This window comes from Triturus cristatus, chromosome 4_1 (assembly GCF_964204655.1).
Source record: "Triturus cristatus chromosome 4_1, aTriCri1.1, whole genome shotgun sequence".
NCBI classification, from domain to species: Eukaryota; Metazoa; Chordata; class Amphibia; order Caudata; family Salamandridae; genus Triturus; species Triturus cristatus.
Window position 1 is genome coordinate 1,091,816,013 of NC_140585.1, and position 19,861 is coordinate 1,091,835,873.

The 19,861-nt window shown below is 46.5% G+C and overlaps 1 protein-coding gene across 5 annotated transcripts in view; it reads right to left on the reverse strand.

Moving 5' to 3' along the window:
* The window catches only part of GRAMD4 (GRAM domain containing 4), a 497,316-nt gene that overhangs the window by 328,322 nt on the left and 149,133 nt on the right, over positions 1-19,861 (reverse strand). For 3 of the 5 annotated variants that reach the window (XM_085654072.1, XM_085654070.1, XM_085654073.1), the window contains exon 3: positions 8,617-8,740. In XM_085654072.1, the coding sequence (XP_085510198.1) occupies positions 8,617-8,740 (124 nt within the window). Of the gene's footprint in view, positions 1-8,616; positions 8,741-9,028; positions 9,164-19,861 lie in introns of those variants that run through there. The other 2 variants (XM_085654075.1, XM_085654074.1) reach the window with 2 other exon arrangements.

Below are 19,861 nucleotides of genomic sequence, written 5' to 3' on the forward strand. Positions count from 1 at the left end.
ATTGATAAAATGGGATCACAGGAAAATGCGCTTATCAAAGATCTATTTTTCAAATATGTCACTGCACAACGTGAGGAAAGGGAGCTAAAAAAAAATAATGGTTAGAGAACACATTTTAGTAAAGTTAACGCAGGGCATGGAACTTTATCTCTTATAACCAGTGCACACAATAGATTTTTAATTACACATTTTAGGCTGAACTTATTTCACCACCTATTGGCTCTACCCCCTGGTTTTACTTTACATATAGAACATAAAGGACCCTGTGGCTGCGGCGATAGGTCTCCACAGGATACCTTACACTTTGTCCTGCTCTGTCCGTACTACTCACATCCGAGAAGAGTGCTCCGAATGAGGCTTTTAAGAAAACAGATTCAAACAGGTACGTGTTGCATTACTGTTTTTGCAATTGTCATCAGATACTTTTACACTTTTCGATTTCTTTAACTTTTTAAGAGCTGCTTTAAAGCTAGGAACCACTAGGGGTGTCTGAAGGCCCCAAGAGTCCCTGCCAATTTTCTTGCACTGTATGAGGCTCACAAAAGTTTTAACTATGGGGTACTTTTTAAGGTCCTGGATTAGCTCATTGCTTGCCAATTGAGGATTTTTATCACTTTTATTGCCTTTTATTTTTAACCTGAAGCAAAGGTTGTTGGCTGTATTATGAATTTATGTGACCAAGGGGAATATCAACACTGTATTGATTTTGTGTTTTAATGCTTATTCGCCTGTTTTTATGATTAATGTTCATATTGGACTTGTTTGCTGCTTAAGATATCTTTGATGCACATATTTTTATATGCTGAATAAAGATTATTCTTAATATTATTATTAACTTTACAATTCAAGAAATGCAGATTCACCCTTACTTAAATTATTATTTGGGACACAAAATCACTTCTTAAAGTATTTAACCTAGCAGGGAATTGGTAAAAACGATTAAGAACATGGACCGCAGGTGTGCAAGGAAGTTATTACATTTGTGAACACGTCAGATTATTATATCAAGCTTGTCCAGAATTTCACAGAAAAAATGAAACCTATCTAATTTATTTTCAAAAGATTTGGTGTTTCAGTGCCATGGTAAAGATGAAGGTTAAAACAAATTTATTCTGTTTAAATCATGTGTAAAGCCTCTTGATTACAAAGTTTTGAAACGGGTCATGACAATGTCAACTTGTCTGATGCCAGTGCGAAGGGATTGCTTTACTACAAAGATATGAAGGTGTGGAGCGAACTAGATTATTCATCTCTAAAGGTTGAAAGGAGCAGAATCGAACTATTCTGTGATAGGGAAGGAGACACTGGTAGTTTATTGGGAGGTGCAAAAGTTGAAAAATGTATTTGGGTTAGCAAATTTGAGATTAAAACCAATCAAACCTTCGAAGGAAAATTTTGGGGGGGAAAAGGAATAGATGCCATCTAAGGAAGAATAAGGAGGTGGGAGGGGTCTTTACAGGAATTTCAATTTGACATTTTTGCCTGGAGTGAAGAACAATTTAGGTGATTGCTGCTCTCGCCTTGTCGGTGCAAGCGAGAAGAATAAGTTGGAGCCCGTAGTCAATGAAGATGATGATTTTAAACACTGTCTTATTAGTGATAGAATCCCAAAGGATGATGAGTGGTTGGAAGAAGTGAGGGTTTGGAATTGCAACAAGTGTTTAACTGTCTCAAAGATGGTTGGAAAGAATGAGATATACTACAGTATCAATTGGGTAGATTTTGGAGGGTCAGAAATAAACTTCCAGAGCATGGTGGTTTGCTAGTACTAGGAACTAGATTAATTACGCCAGAATCTTTGCAGGAGGGCTTGACTGCTTTTGCCCCAGGTCATCCTGGCATTTCAAAAACTAAAGAAAGGCTCAGACACATGTAATGTTGGCAGAGTATGGATATACAGGTTGAGAGATCGGTGAGAGAAGGTGTGGAGTGTTTGAATTGTGATAAGAATCAAATGTAGAGTGCAGCCCATGTTTTTAAGAAAGTTACCTAAAGAACATTGAGAGGACATTGCCTTAGATATCCTAGGTCCCATCAGGATCTCAATCTCTGACAATTATGTTATTGCATTGCGTGATATGTACTCAAGGTGGCCTGAAGAGAGAATTACTAGTTCTGTTGAAACACATGATTCATTTCAATGATCAGTTTCTTGAACAAGGTTTTCCCTCCATTCTCTTGACCAACAACAGGTGTCCAGAGAAATGGCTTTGTGATAGAGATATTAGGCATAACCGTGAGGTTAATGGCATTCTGGAATGGTTCTGCAATGTTTTTTTTAAAAAAAAACCTTACAAAGATGTTTTGGGTCAGTTATGTTCTAAAAAAGAAAAAATAATGACTTAATAAAGCTAAGAACCACAGAATGACATCTCATATGGCAGCAGGTCTCACACCGTTTGAATTGCTTCACATAAGGAGGGCTAATACTTCGATTTGTCCTTTCTGGGTGATATTAAGTCTGAAAATAGTCTGATCATTGAACATAATATAGAAGAGAGAAGAGCACTAGAATTAAAGAAATCGGTCGAGAGTAAAAAGATTTTATGTCTGCAAAGCTGTGAAGAAGACTTTAGTGCCGGTGGGTGATTTGGTTAAGCTAAAAAATCTACAGAAAGAACTACTCAATCGTTATCCAAACTCATCTGCTATGAATGTAATTAAGGTGTTCAAAAATGCTGTCAGAAGAGTGAAGAGTGTTGAAAGAGACCAGGTTATTTGATGGACTATGTAGGATTTCACACTTTAGTTTAAGGACAGTGTATGATCTTGCACTGTGGTTAAGGTAGCTGTAAATTCAGAATTTGTAACAATTCAATTCATAACACAATTCCAATTGTAAAGATATTCTTGTTAAACATATCATGTTCGTATGCTTTCAGCTCATGTGAGAGATGCCTATTTACAATTGCAATATTCTGGCTTCCTGTTCAGTTTATCTTATTGTTGATTTGTGTGCTTTTGGAATTAAATTGTTTTGTTAATGGGAGGGAGGCGAGTGGTATCTTCTTATCATGGAATGTGGGTACCCATGGTGTTCCAAAGAATGTATTCTTGGAGTTCTTGGGTGTAAAGAATGTGGGGAAGTTATGATTCAAAAGAGAGGGATGGAGCAGGAGTTTTGTGGTGGTGGCTGAGGTGTACTACCGAACTCAAAGAATCTACATATCATAATTGCTGACTACTATCTTTCCTCAATGAGAATGTAAAGTGCTTTCAAAATGATAATGCATCATTTGCTGAGGGAAATCTAGATGTGCAGTACAAGTTGCACAAAAGTACAAGTTGGCCATCTTGTAACCTATCCAGGTTCTCTGAATAAAAAATAAAAAGGGATAGCTATCCTCACTATGTGTTTATGTGGGAGACTATATACAGATCGCACACCAGACAGGCAACAAATCGACTTCATGAGAAAACAAGCATTGGAAAAAAAACAATAGGTCTGCTTTGGCAGCCAGCATTTTGGGTTGGTCAATGCTTATTTTCATTTGTCATAGTTTTTACCAAACTTTGTTGAGGAAGCTGTGGGCCCAGATCAATATTAAAAAAAAATGGCTACAAGTATTTTTTATATCAAAAAGCAGACATTGCTAAAGCGGTCCCTTGCACTCAAGAGAAATATGCCGTGTGTGGGCGTGCTCCTTGTGAAAGGGCAAAAATGCTGTCACTCACAGTTAAGATAGCAAATGGCTTAAGTGGGCTGACCCCTACTGTCTCGTGATTTGTGCTGTATTGAGTGAAAAAAACTAGAATGACTCAATAGGAGATCAATAGAGGAAGAATGCTGTCTGAAATCTCCTTTACTGTGCGTATGATTTTAGTAGAATCCAAAGGTCTTGGCTAACACCACACCTAATAATACAACACTGATTAACAATGTTTTTGCCTAACTGCCATTGTAGTCCTTGGCACTGGGTATGACACCTTTGTGTGTTAAAGTGCTCCTGTGAAACAGGAGAATGCCATCACTCTCAGTGAACTTATTGAAACAATGTTCCATGCTGTAGTGTAGTGGGCAGAAGAAATATGTGAAAAACAAGCATTGGCATAGCCAACAGGTCTCGCCTTTGGGACCTTATAAGTGTTTAGCCATGCAGCATATTATCACCCACGGGCAGATTTCTGTAATGAAACTAGTACTTATGTAAAGTGCTTTGATACCTTCTTTCGCACTACATAATGCAAAAAATAAAAAGGAATGAAAGGAGAAGTGCTTGCAGATTTCTGAGGTGGGGGAGCGAAAAGATGCACTCTGCAGAGTTACGCTGTGCCTACCTGCTGTAGAGGTTTGTTTTTTCTCCACAACAGTTAGAGTAAAATGCTGATTGCTAACATTCTTCTGTTTTGTTTAACCAGAAGCATGATAATCCGGTCAACAAAAGGTTAAGCATCACAATGTAGCTATTTACTGAAACCCCATGAGGATCGTTCCCTTCCTCCCCAAGACACGAGTAGTCTTTAAGGAGCTTTAACTACTGTAGCAGCTGCTTGTTGCCTTCCAGGGTAGGCTTGTTGGCCAAGGCCCGCTCATTAGACGGAGATGTCTATTCCACTGAAAAGTAAGAGGTCACCGTAATTGATTTGGTTTCTGTTCCTTTGTGTTTTAGAGAAAGTGAAAGCGCACTCTTGTGGAGGTGGGGTGGAGGGGACGCGCCTTCTAATGAAAGCGGCAAGGTCTGGAAATGAAACCTGACCCAAAACAGATGGCAGCCTGTGCACCGTCGCTACTGGGTCCTATTATATAATACCAGTACCAAATCAGAAAGCGAGCACAGTATAGAAAATCAGGAGCCAAATTGAAAGGAGGTGAAAGTATGTCATCCCAGTGTGCAAGTAAAAGCAGGGCTGGAGTATGCTGCATCTTGGTGCAGAGTGACAGATGTTTATTGCCAAACAAATTAATGTTAATTCCGCTGTCGGCATCTAGTAGGATGAAAGGCTGAGCAGACGCGCTGGGGTTCAAACCTGTGGTTGTGAGGTCAAACATAAGTTTAATAGGGTGCTTGCCTTAAAGTTAAGATTGCATTATATAATGCCAGTACCAAATCAGAAAGCGAGCACAGTAGAGAAAATCAGGAGCTGTGTGTGTAAGCAGAGGCCTCGCTACCTCTGCCGCCACTGTCAGAACACAATTCTGCTGCCCTCCTCCTTCTACAAGTCAACATCAATGGGCCTAGCATGACAGCAAATGCACAAGTTTCTCATTACAAACAGAGCATTGGCAGGGCTGTGCGTGTGCATATCGCATGTGAAGGGAGGGTTGGTTAAAAAAATGGCACGAGAGAGAAGCGGGGGCAAGTGAGCACGGCAGCGCGGCAATCACGCTAATTAAAAACAGATAGTGTGAGAAGTCCAGAGGGATTCCAAGAGGTCGTCTTCCTAGAGCAGCACTTGCCCGCTGCGCTAGGCTCGACCTAACAAACAGTAACAAAACCAATGGAAAAGGATGGCTGGGAGAATAAGTATTTTAAGCATATAATCCTAGTAAATAAAACGGTTTTAGCTGAAGCCAGACCTAAAATGAAGATAGGCACAGTTGCAGTCCGAGAACAGTGGATAATGTGCCATCAATAAGCCACTGGAGCTGCATTGTGAGATTTATCGATTTAGTGCCCACTTGCTTAGTTATTCTGCAATCGGCCTAGCAGTAGGGAGAACTGGTTGTATGCATCCAATATATAAGACTAGCAAGAGTATTTTGGGAGTTTTGGATGCTCAGTACTGTAGATCCTTCTTTTGCAGATCAACGGTCCGCAGAGTATGGCAGCAGGGGCAGTCACCTATCCTTCGCTAGAGAAGCACCTCTAACGGGGGTCATCTAAATGTAGGTACAGTACCCATCTTGCGAACCTAGAGTATCAAAATTGAAGTATTCTTTAGCCCTAATTTTCCTCTTCCCTGTACCAAGGCGGACTGCCTTTTCTTTCATTTTTATTTCCATTCCCCACCTACTCACTTTTTCCATCTCCTTCCTTTACTCACCATGATCATATTTCTAATGTCATTGGTGTGCTTACATCTTAATTTCTTTCTGCTTACCCTCACAAGACTTGGACGTCTTTTTTCATCTCATCTGAGAGATTTGGGGAGAGGATGTGGCCTAACAGCTAGGGCAGTCAACCTAAAATATGGGGAACCGGGTTCGAGTCTCGGCAACGACGCTCAACATCCTATGATTCTAGGCAAATCACTTATTCTTCTTGTGCCTAACAAAAAATGAATGTGTCCTCATGGACCACAACTGGTGCTCATGTAAAGCACTCCGATACCTTTGGGCCAAGTTTGCGCTTATATAAAACTCCGAAGGAAAAACACTAGAGCTCTCCTTACAGGCCTTTTGGGGAATCTGGATATCTTAAGGCTTAAAGACACTATTCCCCCTCGTCACATATTCATACGATTGTTATTTACATTGTTTTTCAATAAGCACAGCACATGCATGCCATTGTGAGGAGTCATCCTAATTCTGATACACTCAAGTAAATTTCAATAGCTCACCTCCCACCATCCTTCCATTTTCTTTCTTCCTCCATCTGCTCGTCTCTTTCTTGCTCACGTTTTTGTTTCATGATTCCCTTTTCTTTTTCGACTTCTCTTATCCCTGCATAGTTTGTAAAGTATTCATAGCCTGTTCCACCCCCAACCACCACTTCTTTATATTTGCATTTCCTCCTATCCCATACTGTTGCTCTGTCATGTTTGACTCCTTGATCATACCTTATTCATCCTATGTTCAATTACATTACAATGCTTTGAACTACTCGTAAAAAACCAGACTGCTCCCCCCTCATCAATGCATACAGCCCCCCCTTCTATTCCGGCTGTAATCATTCTTAAAAATATATCCTTTTTCTTTTGCCCGGTGATGCTTCGCATTTATCATAATGCCTACACTTTCAGGAGGTTTGGCCATCAACATCGCTCCTCTAACAAATTAGCTGATGACTTTCACCTTGGAGGTTTGTCTGCTTCATGGACTTCCAAAGCTGTACTCAGCACTAAGGTGGTTTTCAGAAATTACACACTTTTTTCTGAATACAGACAATCTTTTAGCAGCACCCTTGTTAGAATATGGTGTGCGACACTGGTTAGGACATTCTACTGGTCAGACGTTGGGGTGACTCATACGTTATTTTTAATTATTGGATCTGTGGTTTCAGTTCACTTTTTTTCTTATTTCAAATCGTTTTATTAAGTTTCATTATTTTATTTTCTGACAGTGCTTCTTTTACTATTGGCCTGTGCAAATAACTGAGAAGTGGCTTTGAACCTAGACTACTGCTACAAACGAGTGGCACCGTAACTTGAAAGTATGCATGGGCCATCTAAAACTGCTCTCAGGCTCTTGGAGAAAATGTCACTTTCTTGTTGTGCTCCAACTCTTTGCAGAAAAAGTAATTCTTCACACCCATCATTAACTCTTCGAGTAAGACGCTGATTGATGCCCTCACGCCATCACTTGCAAATTATACCAGGCCTCTCGGCGGCAAAAGCATGTCTTATGGTTTGTTTTGCACATTTATTTATGGTTTTAACCACTCACCGGTATTTCAATTGCGCAAAAATAACATAAAACTCTTAAAAATTGTACTAACTTGCATGCTGTTGAATAAAAGTGGTTTCGTTTTAGAAATGTGCGTTATTTCCAACGTAGAAACACAGATATGAAAAATATTACTATCGATTTAAATTGAGGTGGTAAAGAGTGAGAGAGAAATATGATCCGAACACCGCTCATTCAGCAATTTTTTTTAAAAATTATAAATAATGTGGGGTACAAACTACCAGGTGAATAAAATGAATAAAGTAACATGTAGAGTTGCACCATAAAGGGGAAATTTGGAGGTCTCGTGATGAAGAAAAGAATGGACCACACAATCCTCTTCATCAGCAGCAGCATGAATAGTGGGCTAGGGAGAAGGTCAAAACAGATCTCTTCCAGTGTGCACTGGAACACAGGCCTTGCTGCCTGGGGTCATGTGGCAGTGTGGAGTCCCCGTTGCTGAGGTAAATAAGTTATTGGTAAGAAGAATGGCAAAGGGATAGGGTGCGAGTCAGTTTTGCTATTGAAGTTGGCTGTCAGCAATAGCCTGCAAGGTCATGTGTGGATCGATGTAAAAGGAGCAGGCTGGGTGCCAACGAGAGAGCGGTCAGGGGCAGGGCAGTCACTGGGAGGGGGGGGGGGGTGAATTCTGAGCAATGCCCACAGACTAGAAAGACATTCTTGAAGAGGGCGTGGGGTGCACCAGGAACAAAGCAAGCTATGGAAGTTGATGCATCACTAACGCACACACAGCCTGTCAGACCTTAAAAAGAAACCCAGTGAAGGGGGGGGGGGGTGAGATCAGAGGCATAATGATGAGCACTCAGACGAGCACGCATCAAATCAAGAAGACCCGGGGCACATAGTCGTTCCAAGTCACGAACCAGCAGCTAATATTTATCCGGGATCGGAAGCAGCATACCTAAGAAAAACATTTATCATCGTGAAGAAATTGAAAACGTCCTCGAGCCCCGCCCCGTCCTTATAATGTAGCATAAACACAGTATGCACAAAGAACGCACGCACTGTTAATACTACAAAAACATTGTTGCAATATATGCTGTACTTACGTAAAAAATGCTTTTCTAGTAAGGCAATTTCCAAGTGACCTTTGATCTCATTTAACCGGTCGGAGTCCGTCCTATTAAAATCAGCTAATGCAGAAGAAGCCATGAGGAGGGTCCCTGGGCCAGCCTGAGAAAGAATTCGGTAAATATTAAAATTGCTACAAGAAAAATGTTAAACAGCAATAGCAGTGATGACATGAAATGAAAAGATAGCCACAGTTAAAATGGTGTGGAGGGCCATCTCATTGTGCAGTCATCGCCCTGCCTGTCCAGCGATGCGAACACACAGGACGTAAACAACCCCAGAGCCACCCTTCAACAAACACCTGGGGACTTGCCACGTCCGGTTACGAAGTCCAAGATTGCACAGAACCAGTGAGCACCCCCAGGAGACTTTGTGAACGCCATCTCTTACCTGCCTCGAAGAGGTGGGTTTGCTGAGCCGAATCCGGTCTTCCTTTCACCCCGCTCAATTTAAAACAAAGCCCTGCTCTACAGACAGCCGCTTTGCTGCACTCCGTGGTGGTGCTCTGTAGCCTCCGTGACACTCAGACAGAAACAGCTACGGAAATGCATGCCAATGCATTGTGCTCTGCCTCCCTGGGAACCAGCTGAATGAAGCAAAGCCGGTCTCCTCTACAGATGCTCAGCGGCAGCTGTATCAGGGCAGGGACTGCCTGCACGAGGAGGAAGATACCAAGAGCAGTAGGAGCGGAGGGGTACTCTACGTCCCGGCGCGCGCTGCGGATCCGAGGACTGGGGCAGCATCCAGCAGCCGCTGCACAGCGGAGACAGGGCCGTCCGGGGACACAGCAATAGGAGATCCGGAGAGATGCGCGCGCCGTAGATACCCCAGGCAGGTGCGCCTGACCCAGTTTAAAGCAGACTGAAAGATGAAGGAAAACACTGCGGGGAATGCGGAAATCAAACTGCGACTTGTGTTCGAGTGGCTGCCAAATTAAGTGTGTGTGAGCCAGACGACACTGCGAGGCGTCCAGCCTGCGGTGCCCGCTGCCAACTAACGAGCACGGGCTTAACGAACGCATAACATGTTTGTTACAGGTTGAATATTGTGTCACATCGGCATAGCATTGTTCTTTATTACTCCAATTATAGTACAGATCTATTAATATAGGAAAAATTGATGCACGGCATTCCTAACGCTTAGTTGACATTAATGGATAGTATTACATTCCCCAACATTGAACGCTTTACAAATTCATGTCACTTACTGCTGGCTTTTCATAAAAATAAACTATGGCTATAATTATAATAATTATCATTTTATAGAGATGTATAGATCGCTGCTAATAACTCAATTCAATAATCTTTATTCTCGGTCATTTAGACCATCAAAGATATAAATGCATAACATTATTTGAAATTTAAAATTTACAATGTTTTTTAAAAAAGATTTTCAATTGCACACAAGCTTAAAAATTACATAGTTCAAACATTAAAATCCATAATAAAGATAAACCAATATCTTGTAACTTTATACAATACCCCCCTCTTTTAGAATACGAGATCGTGTGTGCCACATAGCCATTAAATACTTTGCTACAGCAAAGACAATCGGGGGTGACAAGTCAGTTTTAAGGATTCTAAACGCGGGCAGATATTTCCTAAAGCCCATATTTTTGAGAACAGGTAGGAGCCAATACCTCCTCGCTCTTTGGTAGGCCTTACAAAAGAAGAGCACATGTAGGTCACTCTCATGAGGATGTGTGCAGGCTGGACACTGCTCTGCTGCTGGGGGATTGGACCAAGAGCTAGTGAAGGCCCTCAAGGGTAGAGAGCCATATCTCCAGTGTAGATATAATTTTCTTGCCAGCACAGGACTCATGCCATCTAATACACTTTCCATTTGGTAGGAATCTTTGAGTTGTATGAATGTGTGAGTCAATGATCCCACCCGTGTATTACCTATATCAGTAGTCAGCTTCAACTGATAGTAAAGTTGTGAGAGTGCCTTTCGGGAGGTCCTCCTACTTGAAATAGCAGGGTCAGTCCATAGTTCCGGAAGACCTAAACTTTCGCATGTGCTCCTTATGTATTTTAGCCAGGGAATGTTACTGGTGTTTGGTAAAGCCAAGAACTCTCGGAGCTCGCTTCTATAATCACCAAGATCCTGGCTGCTCCATATTCGTCGCCAAAAAGCTAAGGGCTTTAAACCTAACTCCTCAGCAATTGGCCTTAAACCTAGATCCAATCTGAGAGGAAGCAGTGGGGTACTCGAGGGAAGGGCCACTAACTGTCTAAGAAATTTGTTTTCTGTGATTGATAAAGTTGCTAATAACTATACAGGTGCCCTGGCACTGATGGAAGCAACATACCTTTAGGCAGGACTTTAAGTGGGAAGAAAAAACTGGGAGGTCTTTCAAAGGGGCGCGGCCAATGTAATTAAGGGCGTGGCTTAAAAACACCTAAACTAAAAATCTGTGATTAGCGTAGTGTGCCGCCCGACTGCTGTTTGTGTCATTGCATCAAGATATATGATACAACAAGTAAAATCATACCTACAACATGTCAGGACTGTTGGCTTTGTCAATGGTCGATAGTTGCATATGATAAATAAGTTGCAGCAACTATAGCTAGTATATAATATTGAAAAAGCTTCCACTTAAAGCCCTGGTGACACCACGACAATTTTGCTGCTCCAGAGTTTCAAAAAGAGAAGGGAAATCCAGAGAGAAAATAACTCTTTAAATGATTTCTCTTCCCATGTAAAGCTCACCTGGTATGACGCCATGTCGTAACTTCTCCACTAGTGAGAAGTGAGCAGTGTGAGCAGCGCACATCGATGTGCCTGCTGTCTGCACAAAACAGAGCTCGATAGAGACCCGATTCGAGGCCTCCTTTAAAAAACACTGCAGTTGCTCAGCAGCAGCGAGACCCCGGCCCACTTCAAACCCTGCCTTTAGTCACAGCAAGGGATTGGTGCGAGTTCATCCATGTTTTAGGGGCCTTTTCTGAATGTAAACAAACTGAGTGGTGCGCTTATAAAGTGTTAGCGTGTTCCATAAATTGGCCATCTGAAATGAGACACCTCTGCCCCCCTTACCGGTCAGATCTTTGGGACAAAAACGGGTTTGCATCAGCAGAATGCAAGGGGTGTTTAGGTATGCGGGCGGAATGGAGAACAGAGGAGCCGCTTCTCCCGCCTGTTGTCGGCCACAGTAGATGCGCAGCCAGAAGTGGCGCGCGCCGAGACATCGTTGTATCCGCAGCATTGCATCACACCCATTCTGTCTTCCCTCCGTTGGCTTCCCATCAAGGCAAGATCAATCTACAAGACGGCTTGTATCACCAACAAAGCCTTGCACACTTCCTCGCCTCGCTACCTGGCGAATAAACTGAAAATCTCTGGAGGCTCTAGACCATCTCGTAATGCGGAAAAATGACTGCTCGAGCCTCCCACTTTCAAAATGGAAAGATCGATGGCTCAATCCTTCTCAGGCAGTGCAGTGAGAATCTGGAACCCGCAGCTCCACATCACCACCTCTACCCGGACCTTCAAAACTGACCTCAAATCTCTTCTCTTCCAAAGACACTTCCAGAACTAATACACGCCCTATCAAGTCCCTCAAGGAAGTTCTTTCAATATTGTAAATTTTGTATTCTATGCCTGTACAAGTGTCCTCGCAGTGTGTTTTTGAGTGACTGTCATCTATTACTGTTTTATACCTCTTACTGTATTTTATTTGCTTCTGTAACATGTACATTTGTAACATTCTCCTCATGTAACTTAACTGGTCCTATTGTGAAGCGCTCTGGCACCTTTAGGTAAAGTCCACGCTATATACAAATGCATAAATAAATATGTATCTCAGACTTGTGCCGTAGACAGTGGACCTAGTTTACAGATGGCTTTATGTCAGTGCACAAAGCTTGGAGTATTATCCTTTCGGGAAGAGGCAACCAATGCAAAGTGTCTTAAGTGGAGGAAGGAAGCGGCAGTTGTAATGCTAGGCTGGCAGCGGCAGTTTGAATACCATAAAGACGCTTCAAAATGTAATCTGGAGAACCTTCAACAGCCCAGCTTGTTTTTCTTATGTTAAGGCTTTGTTTTGAGCTCCGTGCATTTTTCTGCAGTTTTTATATAGTGCAAACCTAACCTGGATGGTATTGGAGTGCTTTACATAAGTGCCGGTTACATCTTATAAGGTGGCCATTTATTGTCTATTGGGATGGGGAGATCAAGTGATTTGACGAGAATCATTCAATGTTGAGCCAACGTAGAGACTTGAACCCGGTTTCCCAGTTTCAACATCTGACTTTAACCATAATGACATGTCCACGGTACATTGAGGGAGGTAGGCAGAAGCCACATGAAAGCTCGGCTCGTTATTTGATAGGCTCAAGGTTCCAACAGGACTTTGAGCTGAGCCATAACCAGGGTTCAGGCTCGAGCCTGGCTCGTGCTCTCAGTGGCTCACCAACCTCTGCTAGAAATTATACATAGCCCATAAACAACTACTGAAAACAACACTGCAACAGAAATGAGTAACAATCAGAAAATCCACGATTCTGCTCACTTTTAATTTCCAGGTATCTAGCCCCAGCTGTCCAAGGGTTGCCTAGTCCTTTAAGACTCATCATTTAATTTTTTTAACCTCGTTTTCCTTCAACTTATCAATTTTATTTCCTTGCATGTTTACCCTTCAAGGATGCTTGGCCTCATTTATTTTTCATATGTCTTTTTTTGTTTTAGCTTGTCTTATTTGTACTTCTGTTTTATTTAGCCACTTTTTCCTAGTTCTGACCACGGCCTAGCCCTGTGTGCAGGACCAGAAGCCAGTGTTGCTTCGCCACCTCAAGCGCTGCCTTTGAGACCCATCAAAATGCCACCTGCAGTGTGGATGCAACAAATGCACGCAGAAGGAATGCTCTTCTTAGACCCTGGAGATATCAACCTATACCTACAAGACCCATGTACTTATCAAACTCGCAACCTACTTGAGGATCTAAAAACTACTGGCCTCATTCAACATGTGACAGGTCCAACCCACAACACTGGACACTTGATGACCCTTCTTTTCCTGCTCTAAAAAAAGACTGCCATTGTGTCGAATCTTTCAGCAACAATGTCTGATCACTATCTTATAACTTTGATATTCTAGACCCCCAGCCCTCCCTGTGCATCACTGCTAGTCTTAGGAAAACCAGATCCTGGAAGCTGGTCACCAAGAATAGCCTAGAAATAGCTTTTATCAACTCTCCCCACAATCTTACAGGGGACACCACTAAGTGTGGCTAATTTTAATAAATGGCTCATCAACGCCCTGGATGGCATGCGCCTTCTTTGAGAACCTGCTCCATGACATGAATAGACCCTACGCATGCCTAGTGCAGAGAGGACCTCAAACACCACAAGCACTACTGCAACACGCTGTAGATCACCTAGAGATGCCCTCACTCAGCTCAAGACGCACTCCTGCGAATCAGCTTGCAAAATGTACCACAACAAGATTTGCCCAATCTCGCACAAAACTTTTATTGCCCATATACTGGCAGCTCCAATGCCTCCACTGCCACGGTCAAGGAATTCTACCACCCTACTGCCAGCTTCCTATCTATAAAGTCGTCTGTTCAACCCTGTGATTCTCTCCCAGATTTCTTCTTGAAAAAAAAAAAGTCAACAATCTTTATGCCTCAGTTTGGGCTGCACTGTTACTACTGAAACAAAGTCAAGACTGATTTACATATAGCAGAGTTAAAACTGAGGTGGCACAGAGCGCAAAAAAAATGGACTGGGATGCAGCCCAGAATCATTACCAATGGGAGAGTTTAATTCGGGCATTACATTAATCACTTCTTTGTACATGTCAGTGTGACATCCTAAGTGCAACATGTATGCCAAGACATGGGTCCTATGCTCCCCGTGCCAGTGTAACCAAGCTACACCCAACTGACGTGCCCCAATCATGGCAAAACCAGTCTTGGGTTGCTTGTGGTCCAGTTCAGACGGGACCTGCCCTGGCTGTTTTTGCAGGACTGTTTCCATTTGAGCAGGGTCAAGACTGATTTGCATATGGCTGGATCTACACGGAGGCGGCACAGAGGACAAAATAACATTGGACTGGTTTGTGGCTCAGAATAACTAATGGCTGAGATTAATTCAAGCATTCCATCAACCAAATTTTTGTATACTTCTGTGCAGGGTCTTAAGAACAGGTATGCCCAGCAATGGGTCCCATGCTTCCTTTTCCACTGCATCCAAGCTGCACCCAGCTGACAAGCCCCAACCAGGTCGAAACCAGCCCACACTTGAAGAACAAGTTACTTACCTTCGGTAACGATGTATCTGTAAGAAACATTAGTTAGTTAGATTCCTCACCTTAGAATATCCCCAGGCGTCAGACTGGATCCGGAAGATTTTTCGTCAGCAATACCCCTTGCGCGTCGCTAGGAGTCGTCTGCGGCTCCGCGTCCGTCGTCTGCGTCGTGCGCCAGAATGACGTCGGAGTACTTAGACGCCGCCCTCGTGCGCTGACGTCAGTTCTTGTACATAGCCTTCCGCGCCAGGAACGCAGAGCCATGCAAAGACCGACACTGGTGCCAAAAATAAAATCTAGGGGCCTGAAAAGGATAACCTTAACCCTAGATGTCAGTTCGCAGAACGGGGAGGATGGGTGGGTCGGTGAGGAATCTAACTAATGTTTCTTACAGATACATAGTTACCGAAGGTAAGTAACTTGTTCATCTGAAAGAAACACGTTAGTTAGATTCCTCACCTTAGAATAGATACCCAAGCAATACCATCCCCGGTGGTGGGTCTGCGAATCAAGATCACACCAGAAAGTCCTGGAGGACAGAACGGCCAAAGAAGCCATCCCTCCGGACTTAGCTGTCAAGGCAATAATGTCTGGCAAACGTGTGTAGCGAAGCCCACGTTGCCGCCTGACAGATGTCCTGCAAAGGGACACCCCGTCCCAAAGCAGTAGTAGCCGCTGTGGCCCGAGTAGAATGGGCGCGCAGCCCAACAGGAGGGTCCTTTTTTGCCAAGGAGTAACAAATTTTGATGCACAAAACGACCCACCGAGAGATGGTCCGTTTGTGCACAGCTTTCCCCTTCTTAGCACCCACGTATCCAACGAAAAGCTGGTCGTCCACCCGGAACTGCTTTGTGCGGTCCAAATAAAAGGAGAGCGCACGTTTTGGGTCCAGACGGTGGAGCCTCTCTTCCTCTTTGGAAGGATGCGGAGGCGGAAAGAAGGTGGGCAAGGTGACAGACTGCCCAAGATGAAATGGAGTCACCACTTTCGGAAGAAAGGAGGGACGAGGCCGAAGGACAACCTTGTCCGGATGAACAGAGAGAAAAGGAGGCTTTGAAGATAAAGCCTGGAGCTCACTCACCCGTCTAGCAGAGGTGATGGCTACCAGAAAAGCAGTCTTAAGCGTCAGCAGACGAAGAGGACAATTATGAAGAGGCTCAAAGGGAGCGCACATTAGAAATGTGAGCACAAGATTCAAGTCCCACTAAGGCATTACAAAAGGGACAGGAGGGAACGTGTGAGTAATGCCCTTTAGAAAGCGTGTAACTACAGGGGACTTGAAAAGAGAAGGCTGATCAGGAAGCCGCAAGAAGGCAGAGATGGCAGCAAGATAACCTTTCAGGGTGCCCAGGGCAGAGCCCTGCCGGGCCAAAGAAAGAAACCGTAGAACCTCAGAAAGAGGGGCGGAAAGGGGATCCACAGCCTTTGCTGTGCACCATGCCACAAATTTGTTCCACCGGCAGGCGTATACCGTCTTTGTGGAGGGACGCCTGGCTGCCAGAATGATATCACAGACTTCAGGAGGCAAGTCAAATGGCATCAACTGCCGCCGCTCAATCTCCACGCATGGAGGTGGAGGCTGGACAGGTTCGGGTGGAGGATCGTCCCCTGCTGCTGCGACAGAAGATCCTCCCGAAGGGGCAGACGTATCGGAGGATCGGTCAACATACTGAGTAGCTCGGGATACCAGTACCTTCGTGCCCAATCCGGAGCCACCAAGATGACTTGGGCCCGGTCGTGCCTGATCTTCTTCAGCACTCTGGGCAGAAGTGGTATAGGCGGAAAGGCGTACAACAGACAGCAACTCCACTCGTGACGAAAAGCGTCGCCGAGCGAGTGCCGCCTTGGAAATTCCAACGCGCAGAACTGCTGACATTGCGCGTTCTCTTCGGTGGCGAATAGATCTAACCAAGGCTCTCCCCACTGCTGAAAGAGACCTTGCGCCACTTCGGAGTTCAGACGCCATTCGTGATCCATCATGCACCGGCGGCTGAGTTCGTCTGCTCTGGCGTTCAGAGAGCCCGACAGATGTTGAACCACCAGGGTGATGCCCTGGTGTTCCAGCCATGTCCAGAGGCGCAAAGCCTCCTGACAAAGGGTCCACGACCCCACCCCGCCCTGTTTGTTGCAATACCACATGGCGGTGGTGTTGTCCGTGAACACCTGCACGACACTTCCCCTGACAGAGGGAAGGAAGGCTTTCAGTGCAAGTCGGATCGCTCTGAACTCCAACAGGTTGATGTGGAGACGAGACTCCGCCGGAGACCAGAGGCCTCTGATCTCCGCCTCTCCCATATTGCCACCCCATCCCAGGAGGGACGCATCCGTCAATACGACATGCTCTGGTTGGGGGAAGGGAGAGGCTCTTGCCCTTGACCCAATCGCGGTCCGTGAGCCACCACTGCAACTGCTGTGCAGTGCCCTCCGAGATCAAGACATTGTCGGACAGGTTGCCGTGATGCTGGGCCCACTGAAACTTCAGGTCCCACTGCAGAGCCCGCATGCGCCGCCTGGCGTGATGCACTAGTAGGATGCAGGAGGCCATCAGCCCCAGAAGCCGCAACACTAGCCTGACCGAAACCCAGGATAGAGGCCGAAAGATGGGAATCAGGGCCTGTATATCCCGGACCCGCTGTTCCGGTGGATGGACCCGGAACTGCGCCGAATCGAGAACCGCTCCGATGAAGAGGAGCGTCTGAGAGGGACTCAAGTGTGACTTCGGCACGTTGATGGAAAATCCCAGCAAATGCAGGAGATCCGCCGTAGTCTGGAGGTGGGAGACGACTGTCTGGGGCGAGCCCGCCTTCAACAACCAGTCGTCGAGATAGGGGAAGACTGGAACCCCTGATCTGCGCAGATGAGCTGCGACCACCGCCATCACTTTCGTGAACACCCGAGGGGCACTGGTGAGGCCGAAGGGGAGCACGGTAAACTGAAAGTGCTCTTGGCTCACCGTGAACCGCAGGTAACGCCGGTGGGCCGGCAGGACGGGGATGTGGAAATATGCGTCCTGCAAGTCCAACGCTACCATCCAGTCTCCAGGGTCTAGGGCAGCTAGAACCTGAGCCAAAGTTAACATCTTGAACCTTTCTTTTCGGAAGAAGGCATTGACGTTCCAGAGGTCCAAGATAGGGCGTAGGCCCCCTTTGCCCTTCTTGGGAACCAGAAAGTACTGGGAATAACAACCACGACCTACTTCCGGGCTCGGAACGCGCTCGATGGCCCCCTTGGCCAAGAGGGCCGAAACTTCCTCGTGGAGAAGATTCAAATGATCCCCCGAGATACGGTGGTGCTGCGGTGGCATGGCTGGAGGGGTCGTCTCGAAGGGGAGGGAGTAGCCCCTTCAGACGATTTGCAGCACCCACCTGTCCGATGTGATGGACCGCCAGTGGAGCAGGTGATGGCGAACTCTGCCGCCCACTGGCGTGGAATGGGCCTGAAAGCTCGGACTAGGAAGGCTTTGAGGCGGATGCTGCCGGGGTGGATGTGGGCTGACCTAGTCGTCCTCCAGAACCGCCTCGGTGGAAACCACGTCCGCGACCGCGCGCAGGTTGGTTCTGCGGCTGGTGGCTAGGCGTACGTGAGGAGGCACCCCTTCCTTGGCCACGAAAGGGGCGAAAAGCGGAAGTTTGCGACCGCGGGGCCGAGAGGCCCAAGGACTTGGCCGTAGCCCGGGAGTCCTTAAAGCGATTCAGCGCACTGTCCGCTTTCTCGCCGAAAAGGCGAGCGCCATCAAAGGGCATGTCCATGAGGGTGCTCTGGACATCGCCCGAAAAGGACGTGGACCGCAGCCAGGCATGACGTCTAAGCGCCACTGAGGTAGAAATCGCCCTACCCAGCGAGTCCGTAGTGTCAAGCCCACATCGGATAGCATGTCGCGCTGCATCCCTCCCATCGGCCAGAGCCTGGGTAAGTTGTGTCTGGACCTCCTCCGGACACAGGGGCAGCACGTCCTCCACCGCATCCCACAGAGAGTGGGAATAACGGTCCAAGAGGCAGGCAGTGTTCAAAGACCGCAGGCCCAAACTAAGGGAGGAGAACAGCTTTTTGCCAAACTGTTCCAGCCTCTTGGAATCCCGGTCCGGCGGAGCGGTCGGGAAGGAGGATTGGGAGGTAGAGGCCTGGATAACGAGACTCTCGGGGGTAGGGTGTTGGGACAGAAAACTGGGGTCGCCCGGAGCAGGGCGGTGGCGCCTGGCGACGTTCCTGTCCACAGGAGGAACTGTGGAGGGCTTGGACCAGGTGCCCTGCAGAACGTCAGTGAGGGCCTCATTGAATGGCAGCAGAGGCTCAGTGGAGCTTGCTGCAGACTGAAGCACCTCAGTGAGGACGTTCGTCCTCACAGCCACGGCAGGTAGCTCGAGCCCAAGGGCTGCGGCCGCCTTGCGCAGCACCACAGAGAAAGCAGCACCCTCCTCCGAAGCCACAGTCGGAGGAGAGATGAATCCAGTGTCTGGAGAGGTATCCAGGCCACTGGCCTCCCCCAGTTCATCTGCCCAGTCCTGTGACAGTTGAGCCTGAACGGCCATAGGATCCCTCCCAGTTGTCCCCATCATCCGATTCCTGGTATGCAGGAGGAAGGATCGGAGCCGGGCGATAGACAAAATGGGTCTCCAGCGGCGCCGAACGCGGCGTCCATCGACGCTGTATCTGCGCCGGGCCCGGACTGGGGCTGAACCGGGGCTCGACGCCGAGTGGAGTCGGCGTCGGAGGTGGTACCGGTGTCGACGCCGGCGGAGGAGGCGTGACGAGGTCGACCGGAGGGGACTCGGGAACGGGTCCCTCGGGCGCTTGCGGCGTCGAGGCCGGAGCCGTCAACGGCGCCGCCGGCAGGCAAGGTTGCCCAGTCGGGTCCGCGGGGCCCGAAGGCGCGCCAGCGGGCGTTGACGGCGGAGCCAGGTTCCTCATGGCCGAGAGGAAGGCACTGACGAGGTCGACCGGATCGGCGGGGACTCGGGAACGGGTCCCTC